Source organism: Triticum aestivum, chromosome 3B (assembly GCF_018294505.1).
Source record: "Triticum aestivum cultivar Chinese Spring chromosome 3B, IWGSC CS RefSeq v2.1, whole genome shotgun sequence".
Lineage (NCBI taxonomy): Eukaryota > Viridiplantae > Streptophyta > Magnoliopsida > Poales > Poaceae > Triticum > Triticum aestivum.
Window position 1 is genome coordinate 820,334,973 of NC_057801.1, and position 19,766 is coordinate 820,354,738.

The 19,766-nt window shown below is 45.3% G+C and overlaps 2 protein-coding genes and 1 pseudogene across 2 annotated transcripts; 2 read left to right on the forward strand and 1 right to left on the reverse strand.

Moving 5' to 3' along the window:
• Positions 1-2,922: 2,922 nt before the first annotated feature.
• On the forward strand, positions 2,923-5,181 carry LOC123072648 (receptor-like protein kinase FERONIA). The gene has a single exon (XM_044496250.1). The coding sequence runs from the start codon at positions 3,208-3,210 to the stop codon at positions 4,852-4,854; it is 1,647 nt and encodes a 548-aa protein (XP_044352185.1). The 5' UTR covers positions 2,923-3,207; the 3' UTR covers positions 4,855-5,181.
• Positions 5,182-9,536: 4,355 nt separating this feature from the next.
• LOC123072649 (uncharacterized) lies at positions 9,537-10,106 on the forward strand. Its single transcript, XM_044496251.1, has 2 exons — positions 9,537-9,703; positions 9,791-10,106. Exons 1-2 carry the CDS (start codon positions 9,630-9,632, stop codon positions 10,104-10,106), a joined length of 390 nt encoding a protein of 129 aa, XP_044352186.1. The 5' UTR covers positions 9,537-9,629.
• Positions 10,107-10,240: 134 nt separating this feature from the next.
• Positions 10,241-18,977, reverse strand: LOC123072650 (disease resistance protein RGA5-like; annotated as a pseudogene).
• Positions 18,978-19,766: the final 789 nt, after the last annotated feature.

The window sequence follows — 19,766 nt, forward strand, 5'->3', positions numbered from 1 at the left end:
ACCATGGGCTAGCCGAGACATGCATCTGATCCCGCGCCTGCCGTAGTTGGGCCCGCGCCACCCGATCGCCCTGCATCGCGCCGCTTGTACACAGCCGGCTGGGTGCCAAACCGCGAGCCGATCGGGCCCGTGGAAGCTGCGCGCATGGCAGCCGCTGATTGGCGCGGGCTGGTGAAGCCGCCACCACCAACCACAGCAGGCCGCGTGGCCAATGCGGAGTCGGTCGCGGCTGGTGCGCCAGGATCCGAGGCAGATCCGCCTGCCGCTGCTGACACGGTGGATCCCGAGGCGGATTCACCTGCCGCAGCTGGCGCGCCGGATCCCGAGGCGGATTCGCTGCCGCAGCTGGCGCGCCGGATCCCGAGGCGGATCTGCTCCCTCCGCCGTGACACACGCGATATGGACAGTGTGTTGCACTGTTTTCTTCATTTTCTTCACTGTTTTCTTCATTTTCTTCACTATTTCCACCGCTATGATTTCCTGGGGCATCACAAGACTCATGCAAATGGTTAGGAGGATTAGTCAACAAATGATCATCACAGTTATCGTGTCCCCCTTGATCATAACCAGAGAGGTGAGGTGGAAGGAGTAGGATTTCTTTACGGAGTAAGGCACCGGCGTTGGGGTGAAGATCAGCAAAGGGGAACTTTGTCTCATCAAAAACAACATCTCTAGAGATGTAGACACAACCAGAAGAGATGTCTAAGCATTTGACACCTTTGTGCTGAGCGCTATACCCAAGGAACGCACACTGTTTGGAGCGAAAATAAGCTTGCGGTTGTTGTAAGGGCGGAGATTTGGCCAGCACGCGCATCCAAACACACGAAGAGATTTATAGTCTGGTTTTACGTGGAGAAGTCGTTCTATGGGAGTGTCATTGTTGATAACTCTGCTAGGAAGCATGTTGATGATGTGAACGACAGTGAGAACGCTTCGTCCCAAAATTTTAGGGGCATCAAAGCTCCAGCTAAGAGTGCAAGGCCAACCTCAACTATGTGCCTATGTTTGCGTTCTGCAGACCCATTTTGTTGGTGAGCGTGAGGACATGACACATGATGAGAAATGTCTAGTGTTTGGAAGGAGTTTAATTTTTCGTATTCTCCTCCCCAATCTGATTGGACATCAAGAATTTGCCTGTCAAACTGTCGTTCAACAAGGGCCTGAAAGTTTTGAAAGACTTGGAACACTTCTGACCTTTTTTTAAGGAGGTAGAGCCAAGAAAACTTGCTATAGTCATCAATAAAACTAACATAGTATGTGTGTCTACCAACGGAGCTTGGGGCAGGACCCCACACATCAGAAAAAATTAACTGCAATGGTTGAGTAGAAACACTGGTGGAAATAGGATAAGGGAGTTGATGACTTTTTGCTCTCTGACAAGCATCACAAATGGTTTCAACATTACGCTCACCAACAAACGGGAGCTTATTTTTTTTTGAGTAAACGATCAACTAAGGAAAATGAAGCATGCCCTAAACGGTCGTGCCATCTTGTGGCTGAAAGCTTGATAGCACAACAAGCTTGTTTATTGTATCTTCGAAGCTCCGGAATCAACGGATAGAGTCCCCGAACACATCTACCTCGATAGAGAGTTTTCCTCATGACCTGATCCTTGATCAAAAAGAAGAATGGGTGAAACTCAATATAAACGTGATTGTCAAGAGTGATTCGATGGACAGAGAGAAGGTTTTTGTCGGTGCTAGGGACATGCAAGATTTTCCTAAGGTGAAATTGTCTACGCGGGGTACGAAAAACTGAATGACCAATGTGACGTATCCTCATACCTGCACCGCTTGCGGTGTGGATTTGGTCTTTGCCATGATATTTTTCCTTGAGCGTTACTTTCTCTAGTTCGCCGGTGAGATGGTTTGTCGCGCCGCTGTCAAGATACCAGTTGGTATCGACACCGTACGAGCCATCAGCAGCAGCAGCGATCTTTTCTTCATCTTCTGACGAGGCCTCATCCTCATCGAACCGGTACCAGCAGTCCTTCGCTGTGTGGCCCGGTTTGCCGCATATCTGGCAGTGAACCGCGTCCGGGCGCGATCTGGAGGACCCGCCGCAGCGACCCCTGGTGTTGGTGGAGTTGGCCCGTCCGCGGGAGTTGAACCCGCCGTTGCTGCTGCCGCCTCCTTGCTTGCCCTTGGAGCGAGGCGGGCCACGATGACGGGAGTAGCCACCGCGCCCACGCATCGCTGCGTTAGCTGACGACTTGAAGCCGTCTGATCCCTGGTACTGTGCCACCCTCTGATCAAAATTACTTAGCATGGAAAAGAGCTCATCGAGGGATACCGGGGAGGTGCAGGCGTCGAGGGCGGAGACGAGCGGCTGGTAGTCCATGTCGAGGCCGTGGAGGATGTAGGAGACGAGTTCATCGTCCTGGAGCGGCTTCCCGGCGGCGGCCAGTTCATCTTCGAAGCCGCGCATCTCGGCGAAGTAGGTGGCGACGGTCTTGTTGCCCTTTTGCGCGTTCACCAGAGAGGTTCTGATGTTGTTCACGCGACTGAGCGACTGCGAGGAGAACATCCCCGACAGTGCCATCCAGAGCTCGCGCGCCGTGGTGATCGCGGTCACCTGCACGAGCACCTCCTTGGTGAGGTTGTTCAGCAGGTACCCGAGCACCTTCTGGTCCTCTCGCGCCCAGACGGCGTAGAGAGGGTTCGGCGCAGTAGATTTCTTCCCATCTTTTTGTCCTTGGTGGAGAGGATCCTGGCCGGCTCTGGTGTAGTGCCGTCGACGTAGCCGAAGACACCCGCGCCCCTTAGCTGCGGCGTGATCTGCGCGCGCCAGAGGACATAGTTGGTGCGGGAAAGCATCTCCGTGACTTGGCCGTTGAGGCTAGCCTGGAAGGCACCGAAGGACGACATGATTTGCACTGGATGGAGTTTTAGGGTTTAGACGTTGTGGAAGAGAAGGGCTCTGATTACCATGTGCGATGGCGGAAAGCGTCGTGCCTCAACCAGAGGGGACGCCGTACGTGTTTATAGGCAGGGGCGCACCTCCCTGATAGCGCATACAGTTTAGATTACATCTTGGAGAAGAAGCTAGATAGAGATAAGATTACAAAGGAGAGATAAACTCTAGCTAACTACCTAGCCGAACTACCAAGATATCTATCAGGAGAAGATGCGGAAGCCCCTTGTCACGTACAGAGAATATGTTGTTTGACACATAGCACCGCTCAACGTCTATTGGACAGCAAGATCTATGGGGATAAATTCACATATCAACATGATGTACAATCTTACATGGATTTTGCCAGTCGATGCAGGGTTTTACTACCTTTTGAGGTTCCATTTCTGTGAGATAGGGTATGAAGTAACCAAGGTAAACCAGAGGAATTTCTTCATATACATTAACAACCAGACAGCAGTGCAGATGGATGTCATTCTCTCGAGCGGAGGAACTGGTATACCAGTTTACACCAACTACATCATTATCACAGTTGGTCATGGTCAGACAGATCTGTGGGTAGCACTCCACCCTGATCTCAGTACCCGTCCAGAATATTATGATGCAATTCTGAATGGACTGGAGGTCTTCAAGCTGCAGGATAACAGCAACAACAATATAGCTGGCGTCAACCTTACGCTCAAGAAAAATCATGATGGGACAGAATCTCATGGTCAAAATAAAACATATAAATCCTCCAAATGGACACAGAGAATCCCAGCAATCGCTGGAGGTGGAGCTGCTGTTGGTTTCTTGGCCCTGTTGGTTGCATGTTTCTGTGTTATGCACAGACGAAAGAGAACTAACTGCAATCCTCCAAATGGACACAGAGAATTGCCATTAACCACCTCACACACAACGGATTTGAAGCTTTGCCACCACTTCTCGTTTATACAAATCCAGGAAGCCACCAACAACTTCGATGAGGCCTTTCTCCTAGGCAAAGGTGGGTTTGGGAATGTATACCAGGGTCAGATAGCTGGTGGGAAGAAGGTGGCAATCAAGCGTGGTAACCCGCTGTCCAGGCAGGGCATCCAAGAATTTTGGAATGAAATCAATATGTTAACCGATCTCCGGCATCGCCACCTTGTGTCACTAATTGGCTATTGCGATGAGGAGTCCGAGATGATTTTGTTGTACGATTACATGGCCAATGGGACACTTCAGGAGCACCTGTACAACACCAACAAACCACCATTGCCATGGGAGCACCGCCTTGTCATATGCATTGGAGCCGGACTGGGGCTGCACTACCTGCACATGGGTGCCAAACAGGCCATCATCCACCGTGATGTGAAGAGTACTAACATTTTGTTGGATGACAAGTGGGTGGCAAAGGTTTCGGACTTTGGGTTGTCTAAGGCTAGTAAAGACGTGGACAATACCCATGTGAGCACTGCTGTGAAAGGCACCTTTGGATATCTAGATCCTGAGTACTTCCGCAGGCGGCGACTCACCAACAAATCAGATGTATACTCCTATGGGGTTGTTTTGTTTGAGGTTCTGTGCGCACGTCCAGCAATTGATCCTAAGCTTCCCGAGGAGCAAGTGGGCTTGCGTGACTGGGCGCTGTCTTGCCAGAGGAAAGGTGTGCTCGGTGAGATCATCGACCCCTATCTGAAGGGCAAAATCACCCCCCAGTGCTTCAGAAAATTTGCAGAGACTGCGGAGAAATGTGTTGCTGAACGTAGCATAGATCGGCCATCTATGAGTGATGTTCTGTGGAGCCTCCAGATCGCACTGCTGCTGCAGGAGGATGACTGCAATCTCTCCAAGGGGACACCATTGTTGAACATGTCATCACTCATGGCCACCAGGGTGCGACCATCTTCAGGTTCAACAATGAGCATCTCAGGACAGAAAGTTGTATTCTCAGAGATCATGCATCCAGATGGCCGATAAGACGAAACTCCTGTACGTTCGGGACTTCTTGTTATGATCTTCTGATTTTGTGAAGCTGGTAGATTAAGATTTACAGGTGCATTTGCCCCTTATGTACTAGCAGGTGTGCTGTTTAACAGTTCCATAAATCTCTCTGCACACTGTACAATCTGATTATGTTCCTAATTCATAGTACTGTAAGTTATTGAATTGATATATGTACTACCGATATGTACTATGATGCAGCCCGATCTTCCCATATTTTGTGCCAAGACATACATCAAAGTATCAGGCCATATCAAAGATTTCCCTTTCTTCTTAATAGGTAAATACAGAAAATTATCTCCGGAAGAGCTCAACGCAAAAGAAAGTTCAGTGAACATGTTCTTAAAATTAGAAGCTGGGACATTAGGGAACTCATTTAAAGGAGCTGATGCCTTTTTGTATCCAAGGACGAAGTCTGATACCCTAGGAGCAGCACACGGGAATTTTTTTCTCGGCAGCTAATTATTCAAGATCACTCATGCGTCATCCATCTTTAATCAAACCGTAAAAAGACAACTGCATTGCACAAGTCTGATACCCTAGGAGCAGCACACGGGATTTTTTTTTGAAATTACTACGTTCCCCAACATGTATATGGCACAGATTTATATTGTCGGATACATATTTTTGTTTGGCTCGCTATTCAAAACATGCTGATATAAAATAATGTTTCCGAGTACCAATAATTAATCAATAATACGTGCATCATTATCACTGTAGAGGATTTTATGGTATACAATCAAAGTGTCATACGTAGGTTCCTTTTGAATTATATATGGTGATTCTAGAGACAACTCCTTAGAGATGGATTTGCAAATGAGTACAAGGTTATTTACGTATTGTTTACAAGTTATCAATAGTATGAGGTCTACAAACTTAAGAAATTTTATTATCTACCCCTCAAAAAAAGTTTATTATCTCTCCCCTGCGGGAGATTCAAGTCAAGAAGCAGAACTCCGTGAGGTCCTATTTTGCCACAAGTCAAACGGAGATGCACACAATTTAGCTAAGGTGTAATGTTTTCTTCCTGTTTGTAGTCATAATTATCTTCTGAATTCTCCACAGTCTATTATCTTGGTTCTTATGTTTTATCTTATTTTCAGAATTGTGTTTTTTTAGTTAAAATAAAGGCAATTTTTTCCTATAGAAAAAGAGTGGCCTATGTGGGAATATCCTATTTGATACATTATGCGTCAAACTGTCGATCTTTGGCACACGACCTGGTGATCGAGCGGTGACATGGGCGGGCCTGTTAACGTGTTGCAGCTGTTTTCGGTTTTGCTAATCTACTAGAGTCTTCTTGCCGGTTTTTTCTGGTTTTGAGAACCTTCTAGAAGGTTCATGAATCGGTTTTACTTTTCCTTTTTTCTTTTTCAGTTACTTTTTTCCTTTTAGTTTCTTTCATTTTTCTGTTTTTATTTTTTGCTTCATTTTCTTTTTTGCTTTCATTAAAAAATTATTATTCAAGTTTGTTTGGAAGTTCAGAAAATTATAAAACGTTTCCCATTTTTCAAAATTTATTAGGATGATCTATTTTTTTGTGCAAATTCCTGTTTGTGTTTTCAAAAAAAATTTCGGTTTCCAAAAAATATCCACGTTCGAAAAATGACCGTTTTTTCATTTTTTTTTGGAATTTCAGAAAACGTTCCCGTTTCAAAAAGAATGTTCGTGTTCTCAATTTTTTTCATATTTCAAAATATTTCCGCTTTTCCAAAAATTGTTCATTTTTGAAAAACATTTTGTGTTTTCAAGTTTTGCTCAGTAGTTCCGTAAATTGATTGCATTTTTTGTTTGTGTTTCCAAATTTTGTTCTGACTTTCAAAAAATATCAGGGTTCCATAAATTGTTTTTTCTAATTTTTTTTAGGAATTTCAGAAAATTTCCCTGTTTTGAAACGAATGTTTGCACTCTGAATTGTTTTTTCTGGATTATAAAAAAGTTCACATCTTGAGAAAAAATCGTGATTGTGAAAAAAAGGTTCATATCCACAAAAAATGTTCAATTTTAGAAAAACGTTCGCATTGTAAAAAATGTTTTGATATTTATAATTTTTGTTCATGAATATGAATAGTGTTCGTGGTTCATGTAGCTTTCACATTTTTGTTAAAAAAATGTTGGTCCTTCAAAATTTCAAAAACAATTGGATCTGCGTTGTAGTTGGCCATTAAGGCTCTCCACTGCTGTATGGTCAACAGCGGGAGCTAGTTCAACTGGCCAGCGGGTCATCGTCTTTTGCGAGACGTCTTAGATTCGATCCGTCGTGGAAGCAATATATATTTTTGCATTGCTAACGTACTAGCCTTGTTCGCTCTATTATGTATCGCTAAAGTTGTAAGTAGCATGTGCGTTCAGCCGACATACAATCTGCCGCAAAGAGCGGGAGATAGGAGCTCCCGCCTATGTGGGCAAAATCCAGACAAACTTGGAGAAAGAAACATGCTCAATGGGCCGGAAAATCTAATGCACCTCGTAACGGTCCAGCCCACACGCTCACCTCACCATCAGAGTCCATTACCGAGTCTCGCGGAAGAAAAAGAATCTCTCGCCGGGGAGGGGGCAAGCACAGCCGCGCCCCTCCCCGCCGTCGACGCGTCTCGAAGACCCTTGCGACGGCGAGGATTTCTGGGCAAGGCACGGCGACCCCTGGCCGGAACTCGCAGGGGCGCAGCAGCCTTGGTACCGGATCGGATCTCGCCTCGTCTCATCGATCCGCCGTCGGTTTCAGTTTGAACAAGGTGCTTCTTGCTGCAACCCACTCAATCAATATCGTGTCTGATCAATTTAATTTAATTTCTGCAGATGTGGCGGAACAGAGCGGGCACTTCTCCTCTTCTTCAGATGTGGAGCTCAACCAAAATTTGTGTCAGGTCAGGTACCGAAACAACCGGTGCTAATTAAGTATATTCGATTAATGAAATGGTGACGGGGAAATACGTACTAGCAATCTCGGAACTCAGTACAAAACACAAGCACATAGCTACTACTATGAAAACCACCCCGTGTTTGTTTGTTGAAACATTATTATATTCAAGTACAGTAAAATAACATCCTGTTACGACCACTTAACAACGCCAACAAGCATAACTCGGACAAAATTGTTGAAGGGTTGGTTCAGATGGTAACAAATTAATCATGCATACACATACTTAGATCTCTTATTTTAGGGTGCTCTACTTACCTCCTGTGATGTAGGGTGTATTGGATCTTAGCCACCAATTGGTCATGGAATGTTGTCCCGTATAAACTTTTTATATGAGAATGGCATTTTGGAGGCCGAGCTCCATGGAGGCCTTTATTTAAAAAAAAAATTAAATTCAAACTTCTATGTTTGAAAAAAAATTGAAAAAAAATTGCGTGTATGTAAGGATGTAACCCACATGTGTGTAAAATTTCAGGATGAAATACGTTGAAATGCGACCTGTATAAAAAAGACAAATTCATGGCCTGGAAGGATTAAAAGTATCATGTGTTAAACAGCCCCATATTTGTCTTTTTTGCACAACCCTCATTTCAATGTATTTTTCCCTGAAAATTTACACACATATGTGTTATGCCTTCATGTATCTGTAATTTTTTTCAGAAAATTTTCATATGTAAAATTATGAATTTTAATGAAATTTGAAATTTGAATTTGGAGGCCTCCAGTGAGCTCGGTCACCAAAGGCATTGTCCGGTTTGAAAGAGAAACTTTAAACAGGGAGTATATCAAGTATTTCCACATACCACATTACATGACAACTTGGATAACAAAAGAATATTTCTTCCATGTGTTTACGGTTTATACCTACGTATACTCACAAAGTTTAACATAGGACTAGTTTAAACCTTAATTAAACTAATATAGGTGAGGTTGGGTGTGTGTACCTGGTAACCTATGATGCCAACCACGTCATAGGACCAGCCTCGATACAAGCAGGCACACTCAATCGCATGAACTATCCAGTAGAACATGGACCTGCAACAGTTAATGAACAAGCCAAAGGAGCTGTACAAGCAACAGAACCATCTCCCCGAGAAATTTGAGGGGGTGTGGGCATAACATGTGGTAGAGAACAGAAATCCATTCATGCGTCGGAACCACCGAAGCAACGCGGAGATGCTCTGCGTCCATTGCAGTAGCCGAGACGATCCGCACTGGGCGATGCCTGTAATCCCCAGACAGCTCCTGTTGAAGCAACCAATGCAGGTCTGCACGGCGCCATAGAGGATATGGCCACTGACGATCTTTTGCTTAGCATCATCGAAGATGTCTTCCACTTCCTCATGGGCGTGCCTCAGCATGGCGGCCATCTTGTCCAGCTTGGCCACATCAGATTTCAATTTATTTGCTTTCTGCGTCATCCTCTGCCTGCATCGCCTGCTGCAGTTCTGGGATGATGCGGATCTCCAGCTCCAGGAGCTTCTTGGATCGATCGACGCAACCAGCCCAGCACAATGACCAAGGCAGCTGCGGCAAAATCCCATCGAGTGGTCATGGGGATGCGGATTTTTAGAGCATCTGCGCCGGGGCCGCGTTATCCCAGCGGTAGAATCTTTTCACTGTATCTCGAGATGCCCGACAAGTAAGCCAGTTTTGTTGAAACTGTCACTGTGGTAGCAGGCTATTACCGTCGCTGTGGTCACGTGGGTACTGCACTACTGCTCCATCTATGGCTCAGTGTAGCTTTGTCTTCCACCGCCGCCCCCTCCCCTGCTGCAAGCCCGTGAACACATCTGACTCTCTCTTCTCTTGCTCTTTGACTTATAGCTAGATGGATGGGCCGCAGGGCGGCGATTCGATGGCGCCGGCGCTCGGCTGCAACATCAATCCGGCGGCCGGCCATAGGTACGCACTGATGCAGCTGCTTCCATTACTCTTCGCGTTGCTTGTCTGGGGTGGGATCTAATCCAACTATGTTTCCCGTATGAGCAGGCTTCTGAATCCCCTTTTCGTGTGGATTTTGTGCCGGACCACAGATTCAACATCGCCACCGGCAATCCAATCTTATCTGGTGTGTGTACTACTCCATCTTGTACTGGAAGAATCAGGAGCACACCAGCGCCCGAGCAGTAATGGTGGGAAGCCGTGCGTCTGCTCGTTCATATCTCCCAAGAACTTATCCTCCTCTACCGACGGCGGCTGGGCGGATTCCGATATGGGACTCACGCCGGAGTCGCGAGTAGCTGCTTTAGCTGAATTCCCCTCCCCCGCCGCCCAGCATGCTAGATACAAGGGGGGACGCAGATGAAACACAGAGTCACGGGCCGCCTCCTGTAGTGTCCGATAGCGTTTGTCCTTATCTCGGTGTACAGTGCCCTACGCTATGTAGTAGGTGGATCACGTCCCGGGTCACAACTAACACGCACCATATAACCGTGGCCTGTGAATCTTACGGAAACGGCTGGCCCAGATCCCCGTGTATATGGACGTACCAGATAAGCGGGCCGGGGCGCAGGAGTGTTAAAATATGTTTTCGGTGGTCATGGAATGCTGCTTCAAAGAGACCAAGCGGATGATGAGCGAGAGCAACCATCCCAACATGGTTATGGCCAGAAGTATGGGGATCATGGGCATTAGCAACCTGCCCAGCACAGTGATGGGCGTCAAGAACCAGACCAGCACCTTCAGCCTCATCATTGTCCCACTTAGCTCCTCCCTTGCTCGGTTTCTGGGTCTGCCACTGTGTGTCACCATTTCTCTACCTTCGCCACCATAATAAGTTGAACCCATGGATTGCACCATTTGATTTCTTGGATTGTTTTTACTAGCGGTTTCTTTTTTCTCATCTTGAATTCCATCAGTTTCATACCTGATTTCACTTGTCCCATAAACCTTACCTTGAGGTCTGTAATATTCCTGGGCTTCATGTGTCACCACGTATCCTGTACCTTCGTCGCCAACAAAAATCGAGCCCATCCATTGCACCTTAGGATTTCTTGGATCATTCATAATAGTTTTCTGGCAGGCAGACCCTGCACCAACGCTCACACAACCAATTATTGCAGATATCTCTTTAATGGATGACAAGTGCTCAATAATGATCCCTTGTTTATCCACTACCATTGCGTTGAAACCTAGCCTGAGCTTCTGGAGGTTAGGCATTGCATTCTCTTCAAATTTCAGCCAAGGCACAGTGCACGTGAACTTTAAGTATATGAGAACTGAGAACCCTCCCTTGCCAAAGACAATCATTTCTGCAGACGTTGTCATGACATGCAACGACAGAACAGTGAGGGCAGGCAATCCTTTCATGATATCAGTATCTTCCTTCGATAGCTCCTTAACTGCAATCTTAAGAACGCAGAGTTGCGCAAGTTCACCAAGCCACTTTGGGAGTCTGGAGAAGATGCAGCAGCGACGTGACAACTCGAATCTCCGAAGATGGGCTGGGGCAGGGGACATGCTGCTGAAGCCATCACATGAAATGATCATGCTTGAAGCACCAGTATCATTATCAGCCTGTAAAGTATTTACATTGGAGGAGCCTGTAGCAGGTACAAGAGTTACAGACTGCAGGATGCTAAGTTTGTTAAGGACTGAGCTCAGGAGTTGCATATTCTTTTCAAGGCATTCAGCTGGCGGTACTGTAGAACAGGTGAGCTGAAGATTCTGCAGATTTGTCAGCTTCTGAAGATCCATCAAATTGATCTTTGGGTTACTGTTGAGATCAAAATAACTCAGAGTACGAAGAGATGTCATATGGCCAACCCCATGAGGCAAAATAGACTCGCTCCGAAGGCGGAGGTGCAGCAACTTATCCAGATGAATAATATCAGATAGAACAACCGCTAATCTTGCATCTACCTGCAGAGTACCCAAGTGCCGCAGCCTTCGAATCTTGCCTGGAAGCTTGACGGTGATATTACACTCAATCTTCAGATATCTCAGTCGATATAGTTCACCAATTGAAGTGAGGTCAAAAGTCTTGTCTTGATCAGACAAAATATGAAGAATCAAAACTTGAAGAAGCCCATATTCTACAATGGAGGGTACACCTTTGAAGAATCCAGAAAATACTAGTGATCTAACTTGGGATGTTCTCATATTGTCTGGTATAGTATTTGCACCTTTTGCACCTCCCAACTGGACAGACAGTCTACGGACCTTGTCAGGAAGTCCTAGAATTGTTTGAAAATACTCCCTCCGTCCCAAAATAGATGACCCAACTTTATACTAAAGTTAATACAAAGTTGGGTCATCTATTTTGGAACGGAGGGAGTAGTTCACAACAGTGACAAAGTTTTCCTCCATGGATTTTTGTCTGATAAGATCCAGCACCATGTGGTGAAGCGTACATGACAACACATCACCATTATGATCGGTATCTACGGACTGGACCAGTCCACTACTGACGAGAGCATCAAAATAACATCCTGCGGTGTTCTCTCTGTCTTGTCCTTGTACTGAGCCGATAAAATCTTCAGCAACCCATTGCTTCACCAATTCATCCTTCCTGGTCGTGTACCCTTCTGGATACATATTCATATATAACAAGCATGCCTTCAAATGGGGTGGAAGATTATTATACACAAGGTTTAGAGCTTCTTTCAACCCTTTGGAACTAGAATATGTAGTACAACCACCCTCGGATTCTCCTGATTGATCATCATTAAGAGGAGTAATCTTATATATATGCTTTAACTGGTAACTGCAGCATGCCAGTGCTACATCCTCAACCTGTGTTGTCGCTATTATTCTGCAATAATCACCATCAGGGAGAGCTCAGATAATAATATCCCAGACTGGCGTGGACCATAGATCATCTATTATAATTAAGTACCTGCAGTTTTTTTCGGCCAAACGAAATATATTACTATTTTAACACAAAAGACAAGAGATAAACATAACAAGATACAGAAGGCAGGACCAAATTACACAGAAAATATGTATCACATACAAAGATCTGGCTAAAAAATCTCCTATTTTTGCCCCCCTAGTTGATAGACTTGATCTTTCAATTGGTATGACAGCAAGGTATCCCCTTTGCATTTAGTTTTACTATTTTACTCTTTTTTTATGTAAAAATGGTTAACAAAGCTTCATTTTGGCCTTTATTTGGGGTTTAATCCAGACAGCCCCAAAGATACAGTAATTCAGAAGTATATTAGTTGCCATTAGCTTCATTTTATGAATATCACAGTAGGATTTGTTTAATTAACTGATAGGAAATACCTTTTTCCTTGCAGATGTTTGGTGATACCACCAGTAAGTCCTTGGACATCAGAAATGTTATGCGTCAGTGGCGCCTTGATTTGTGAGATCATGTCTGTGAGAAGCCTCCACATATCTGGATCTCGAGACACACATAGAAAAGCCCGGTACTGGAACTTCCCTCCATACTGGTGATAAAAGGTCCTCACAACTGCTGTCTTGTCAGCACTTGCAGGTCCAAAGATAGTTACCACCTTGAGTTTTTTCTCTATCACATTGTCGTCATGGTCCAAGGCCAGCAGCCTGATGAGCTTGTCGACGTGGAGTTGGATAGGAAGTTGGGCCATGAGGTGACCGACACTGGTGCTGGCGGCTTGTGAATGGTCATGTGTGCTGGTTTCTCGTGGAGAAATATTGAATCTTTCGCGTCTTTCATCTGCATCCTCGACACGAGCTAGCAATGCTGATAATTTTGCAATCATGGGGCCTCGCTTCAACTTTTTCACTTTTGGCAACGAAACCCAGGTGAGCCTGCGGGAAACCCGAAAGATCTTGGATCCAAGACGTTTCCTCAAAAAAATACGGGTCTTACCCCTTCGGGTACCGGAGTATTGGATGAAGTGCATGACCTCGTCAAGGTAGTCTGTTGTATCATAGCACAGATCCCGGACTTGACTCATCCAACACCTGGTAATGCTATCCTGCGGCGCCTCAAATAGATCCTTGCTGAATCCGTTGCACAATCCCTTGAGTCCTTGGCCGAGAAACTGGATCTCGACCTTAACCCTTTTCAGCCGACTGTCTTGCGAAGCAATGACAGAATGAAGCTTCTGGAAGAGAGGGCCCGAGGGCCCGAGCGAAACAGTAACTGGGTCCTCCTCCATCTCTCTCGTCCCCTCAAGCCAAGCACAATGGTGAGGATTGTTTTCAATGGCCGCCCAAATCTTTCTTTTCTTCAAGTTCCGCTTTGAGATAGCACCGACGCCAATCTTTAACACCTGCAAGAGGCAAAATCTCAAATGAGTATGCCAGTCACATATCATATCAAAAATCATTGGTAGAGCAAAATGACCATGAGGGAAAATTTAATTTGCTATTAGTGACTCCATATAATCGATATGGACTTTGCCCAAATAAAATAGTATGTTTACTAATTTGAGACTCCCTCCATGTTAATTCTAGGAAAAACAACTAGGAAGTTGTGTTCTCATCCATCTGATATACTTCCTCCTTTCCGGTTTGTTGGGAAATCTCGAATATCTCATCAACGCAAATGGCGAGTGGAGGAGCAATTTTCGTACTATGCAAAACTACCCAATCATGCAGGTGCAAAAATTATCTTTCTTCCATGAAAATTTACAGGCTCACAAAGACGTGAACATATCCATGTGTAATTCGTTTTTGAAAAAAAATTGCATTTGAAATTTTGTTTCTTTTGCTTCAAGAAACATTTTCGAAAACATTTCGCCATGTGTTAGCAAGGAATAGGGATACCACAAACGTATAGGTATCTGAGATTTATCAACATACCACTAGTTACATGTACTTTCAAATGAGAGCGCACCTTGGAGCTTGCCTCTCTTGGCGTGTCAGGTGTATCTAGATGAAGTTCAGTTGGAGCATCTTCGGCCTGTTCAAATAACCATAAAGGACACTTCACTTCATCTGCTAGCTCAGAGCAACAGAAGTACAAATGGAGGTGTACACGAGCTATCAAGATTATGTTTTGTGGGAGGGACATCATGGATGCCATGGGAGTGATCTTACCTGATGTGAAGTAATCATGCCAGTTTTGACATATCCGCCCATAGTTTTTATCTGATCGAGTCTACTGATTATATGTTGTGTATCCGGTCTCTTTGCCGCGTTGAAGTCGATGCACTCTATTGCTATCTCAGCACATATGCGTACCTGTTCCATCTGTACGTCGCTATGTGATTTTTCCACCATGTCACTCCAACTTTCAACTACCTATGAATATAATTTGTGAGTTATGAAAAAGAAACGCCATCTTTTAAAATATGAAATAAAAGTATGCAGTACTAGTACATACTAGCACCATACATTTTTTTTTGAAACGGAGGCAAAAGATTTGCCTCATCCATTAAATAAGAAGAAGAGAGTTGCCGAGTTAATTAGTGGAAAACCGGGCGAAAACCATAACAAACCGCTGAGCGGCACACAGAAGATACCCACACACACCACTAGCCCCATACATGATGTCAACAGCTTACACAAAACCACATCAACTAGGACTTCAAAACTACAAACTAACAATAAAAAATTCTCAAGAAAATTAGGCTGTGCCCCTAGTTTCTTCTCACATATCGGAAGAAACCAACTATCTATTTAATTAAAAATAAATATGCATCCAAAGTTCCAGCTGGAGACAACATGGACACGGGTGATGGGATTGCACAACCAATCTCCCACACAAAGAAGCTGGCCTTTCTTTTTGTTCTCACATACAGGGCCACTTAAGTTTGCCTTATCATTTTTTCTCATGAGAAAACACAAAAGTTGCCCTAAGATGCATTGATAGAAAGAATAGATTCCCATCATTATAAGTGAGGGCCGCCCCCGCTACACCCCGCCCCCGCGCGTCGCCTCTGGCGCACGGGGAAACCCTAACCGCGCCGCTAGCCGCCCCTCCCCACTCCTCCCCCGCTTCGCCGCCGCCGGAGGGGACACCGGCGAAGCCCGCGTGGTCCCCAGGGAAGGTGGCGGCGGGGCGTCCTCGCCGTTTTGCCAAGGTCGACCCGCAGTTCTCACGGCGACCGATGCCGCGCGGCGGTGTTCCGCCGGTGGCTGGCACCTGCTGCCCGTGGGGCGGTGTCCCTCACGGCGGCAGGGGCTGCCCCTGAACGGCGCCTGGTGGTGGCCAATTGGCGGCGCGTGGGTGGGCCGGATCTGGGCTGCGGGTCTGTGTCCCCGTCATGGTAGCGCTTGTCGTTGCCCTCAGCCATGGGGCGTGGTCCCGGTGGGCCTAGCGCCGGTTGTGCTGGCCAGGACCACGTTGGCAGGGCCCTACTTCATCTCATGTCGTCTCGCTGGCCAGTGGTGGTGGTCATCTTCTTCGTTAGAGATGGCCGGCCAGAGGCTTGGTGATCGGATCTCGAGATCCATCATCTAGTCCCGGCTACGAGTAGGGGAGACATGGTTGCCGGTGAAAACCGAGCCGACGGCAGGCGATGGCGGCGTTCTACGCCGTTACCTTGATGGAGGCATCGTCGTGTAACTACTATCGACCCACTCATGCTGCTCCGGGGGAAACCCTAGGATCTGGTGTTCCAGATCGGACGATGGTAGCACTGTGGTGTCGTTCCTTTCTTAGGAGCATCGTTTGTGGAGCAGCGCTGGAAGCCAGAGGCAGGAGGTGGAGCGGCTTCGTCTTGCACTGAGCTTCGGTGGAGATGTCAAGTCATGCCTGACCGACAGGTGCTACGCTTTGTCATGCCTAGTAGGCAGGTGCTACGCATGACAGATTTTTCAAAGACTTCAAGTTGTGTCGACTGGTGGTACTTGGCAGCATGTTGCTAAGGTGTATCAGTGGCGACCACGACATGCTCAGTTGTTTCCGCGCAGAGAGGAGGTGTCGTTCGGCGCCGTGGTGGCGTCGACGATAGCTAGACCGAGCAAAGTTGATGCATCAGTACAGTTTTGAAGATGGAGCGGTGGCAGTTGGTGGCGGCCCTCTGAGAGCACACCGCACCAGTGTGTTCCCAGACTCGACAAGTGGCTAGGTTGGGGTCTCAGGTCTTAGATGTTAGGCTTGGCTTCGAGGTCTGTTGTATTAGGCCCGGACTATTAGCATCCCTTCATCAACTGGATAGGAGTAGCGACAGATGTTGCCTAGACGGTGACTTCAGACTTTCTGTTGTATTTCTTTGTAAGGACTTTTGTGAATAATTAGTAAAGTGGCTGCATGCATGGTCCAGATGCAGGCCGGGGGTTTTCCTTACGATGAACGACCATCATGAACTAGAGAGAGAGAGAGAGAGAGAGAGAGAGAGAGAGAGAGAGAGAGAGATCCTAAAAGAAAAAAGAAGCAAGTAATGCATTCGTTTTGAAGTACAGCCTTTATTTCTTACCATGTCAATGTCATGATGACAACACCTCTTTCCAGTGAGTATCTCCATGATTATTACACCAACACTGTACATATCACGATCGTACGCATACCGGTATGTCATTTTAGTAGCATCATGCCATTCTGGTGGCATATATGCACTGAAAAAATATATATCCTTGTGATTGGTTAATGAACAAGGTAACATAGTGTTAAGTATAAATCATAGCAGGAAAAAGGACTGAACTTCGAAGAGGCTTAGCAAACTTACAATGTTCCACAGACTAAAGCAGTAGCCCAGTCTTCTGATTCAACAGCGCACCTAGATAAAGTGAAACCAGTAATTTTCGGCACGAACTTATCATCCAAAAGTATGTTTGTGGGCTTTAGATCTAAGTGGACAATGTTTTTCTGATGGAGATAATTTAACCCCTGACAAATTCCTGTGATAATTCGAAAGCAGTCTGTCCACTGAAGTTTGTGAGATGTATCTACAAATGGTAGATGATAAAGGCAGCTTAGTATAGATAGTATGCGACATGGTGAACTGAAAATTGATGATCTTCAATGATGAAAATACAAGTTAAAAGAAACTTTACGTGCCACATGATCCTACCAGTGATATACTTATCAAGACTCCCTTTAGGAAGATACTCGAAGCAGAGCAACCGTTCTGGTACATCCACCATGACCATTTTTCCATTGTAGGTTGCCAAAAATCCCTGTGTGTTAACACAATACCCTAGAAACCGTACTACATTTTTGTGTTTCACCTTCAGGAGACATTCAAGTTCTTGTTGGAACATGTTTTCAATGATATGCGTACTGGAAAACCTCTGAACTGCCACATTCCTATTCCCAAGCTTTCCCTACAGAGAGAAGTTGCCTTGTCAGCAACAACTTCAGTTTTCAGAAAAAGTTAGATCAAGACCGGAGCAGATCAGAGTTACTGTACCTTATAAACCACCGTAAACCCACCTCTGCCAATTTCATGCTCTTTAGAGAAATCATCGGTGATATCTTGCAGAAGTGGCAGTGGCAGGGCCATGGGCTCTGCCGTTTCATCAGATAGGATGCACTCCAGGTCCCTTCGTGTGGCAATAGATGGGAGTTCCATTTGCAGTTAGATGTCACAGAACCCCTACAACAAGAGAAAGCGCATTATTTGTGTAGGTACCAGGCCCAGCTCCATTGATTCCTAGATGTTTTTTTTTCTTTCTGTGATCATGAAAGGTATAAATGCAGAAATATCACACTCCTCTGTTTTGCAATAGAAAAAGAGGTGGCATAGCAGCACTCCTATTCTCTTGCATCTTGTTTGGGCTTTGAGTATATGACGAATATGTAGATTTGTGCAAATTCCATGCTCATCCGATCGCACTGAACTGGATTGCCCGTGTAAATATTGCAGAACAACAGTTTTCTGTATTAATTATTACTGGACACATATTCGTCACAGTTTTGATTAGCAGAAGAAACACACAAATCACCTTCATACGGTGATTCCATAGGCAACTAGAACAAATGAGATCTGGAGAAGATATGGGGTCAAAATACTCTGGAGAAGCTCGTTTCAAGGTGATTACCTGCCGATCGAGGCCCTGCAGCTGCAACCAGCAGTCGAGCGGAAATTAAGCTTGTGATGATTTCTTCCGAGCTAGGTTGCCGGATCAATTCTCAAGCTGTCCAAGAAAGAGGATGGGAGAGGAGACTTCCATAGACGCGAGGTGAGATCTAGATCCTGCTCCGTCAAAATGGATGAGATAGAGGATGGAGACATAGGATTAAAGAAGCAACTCCGAGGTCAATACTTTTCTTGAGTGTCTTACAGTAATCAGGCCGGGGTGACATCCAATCCCACCTTTTTGTCTCCGCTCCGTCAGCAAAGCTCCACTTGCCATCTCTCCTGTTTGGCTCCAACCACCCCCACCCACTGCTCCGAGCTCGCGCAGAAAAGGACACAGGGCTGTCAGCGAGGGCGGAGGCACCGAGAAGCTCCACAACTTCTCAACAATAATTGAAAGGAAACATTAAAAGGTACACATCTCAACAATAATTAAACAGCAAACTTAAAAAATTACACAGACATATGATGTAGGGTGCTTCGGTACACATCTTAAAATACTCTACAACAACTTTTGATAAAAAAGGTAGCATAGTCTACTTGACACGATGCATAATTTAAAAATCCACGACCTGATATCTTAAAAATATATAATTCCTCCAATCTATATTACTTGTCTTAGATTTGTCTAGAACGCACTCCCTCCGTTTTTATTTACTCTGCATATTAGCTTTGACTAAAGTCATACTTTATAAAATTTCACCAAGTTTGTAGAAAAGAATATGAAAATTTACATTATCAAATTTATATGAGTGAAAATATATGCAATGATGAATCCAAGGATATATATTTTGTAGTGTACAGGTTAACACGTTTCTCTACAAACTTGTTGAAAGTATATAAAGTTTGACTTTAGACAAACCTAATATGCGATGTAAATAAAAACGAGGGAGTACATCCATATCTAGACAAATTTAAGACAAATATTAATATGAATTGTAGGGAGTATATTAATAAAATATCACAGCCGGCTTGACCAGCGGATGGACTCGTCGGTCCATTTGCCCTCCTCCTACAATCATTTAGTAGCCCGCGTGTTGCAAGGGAGTACATACAATTGCAAT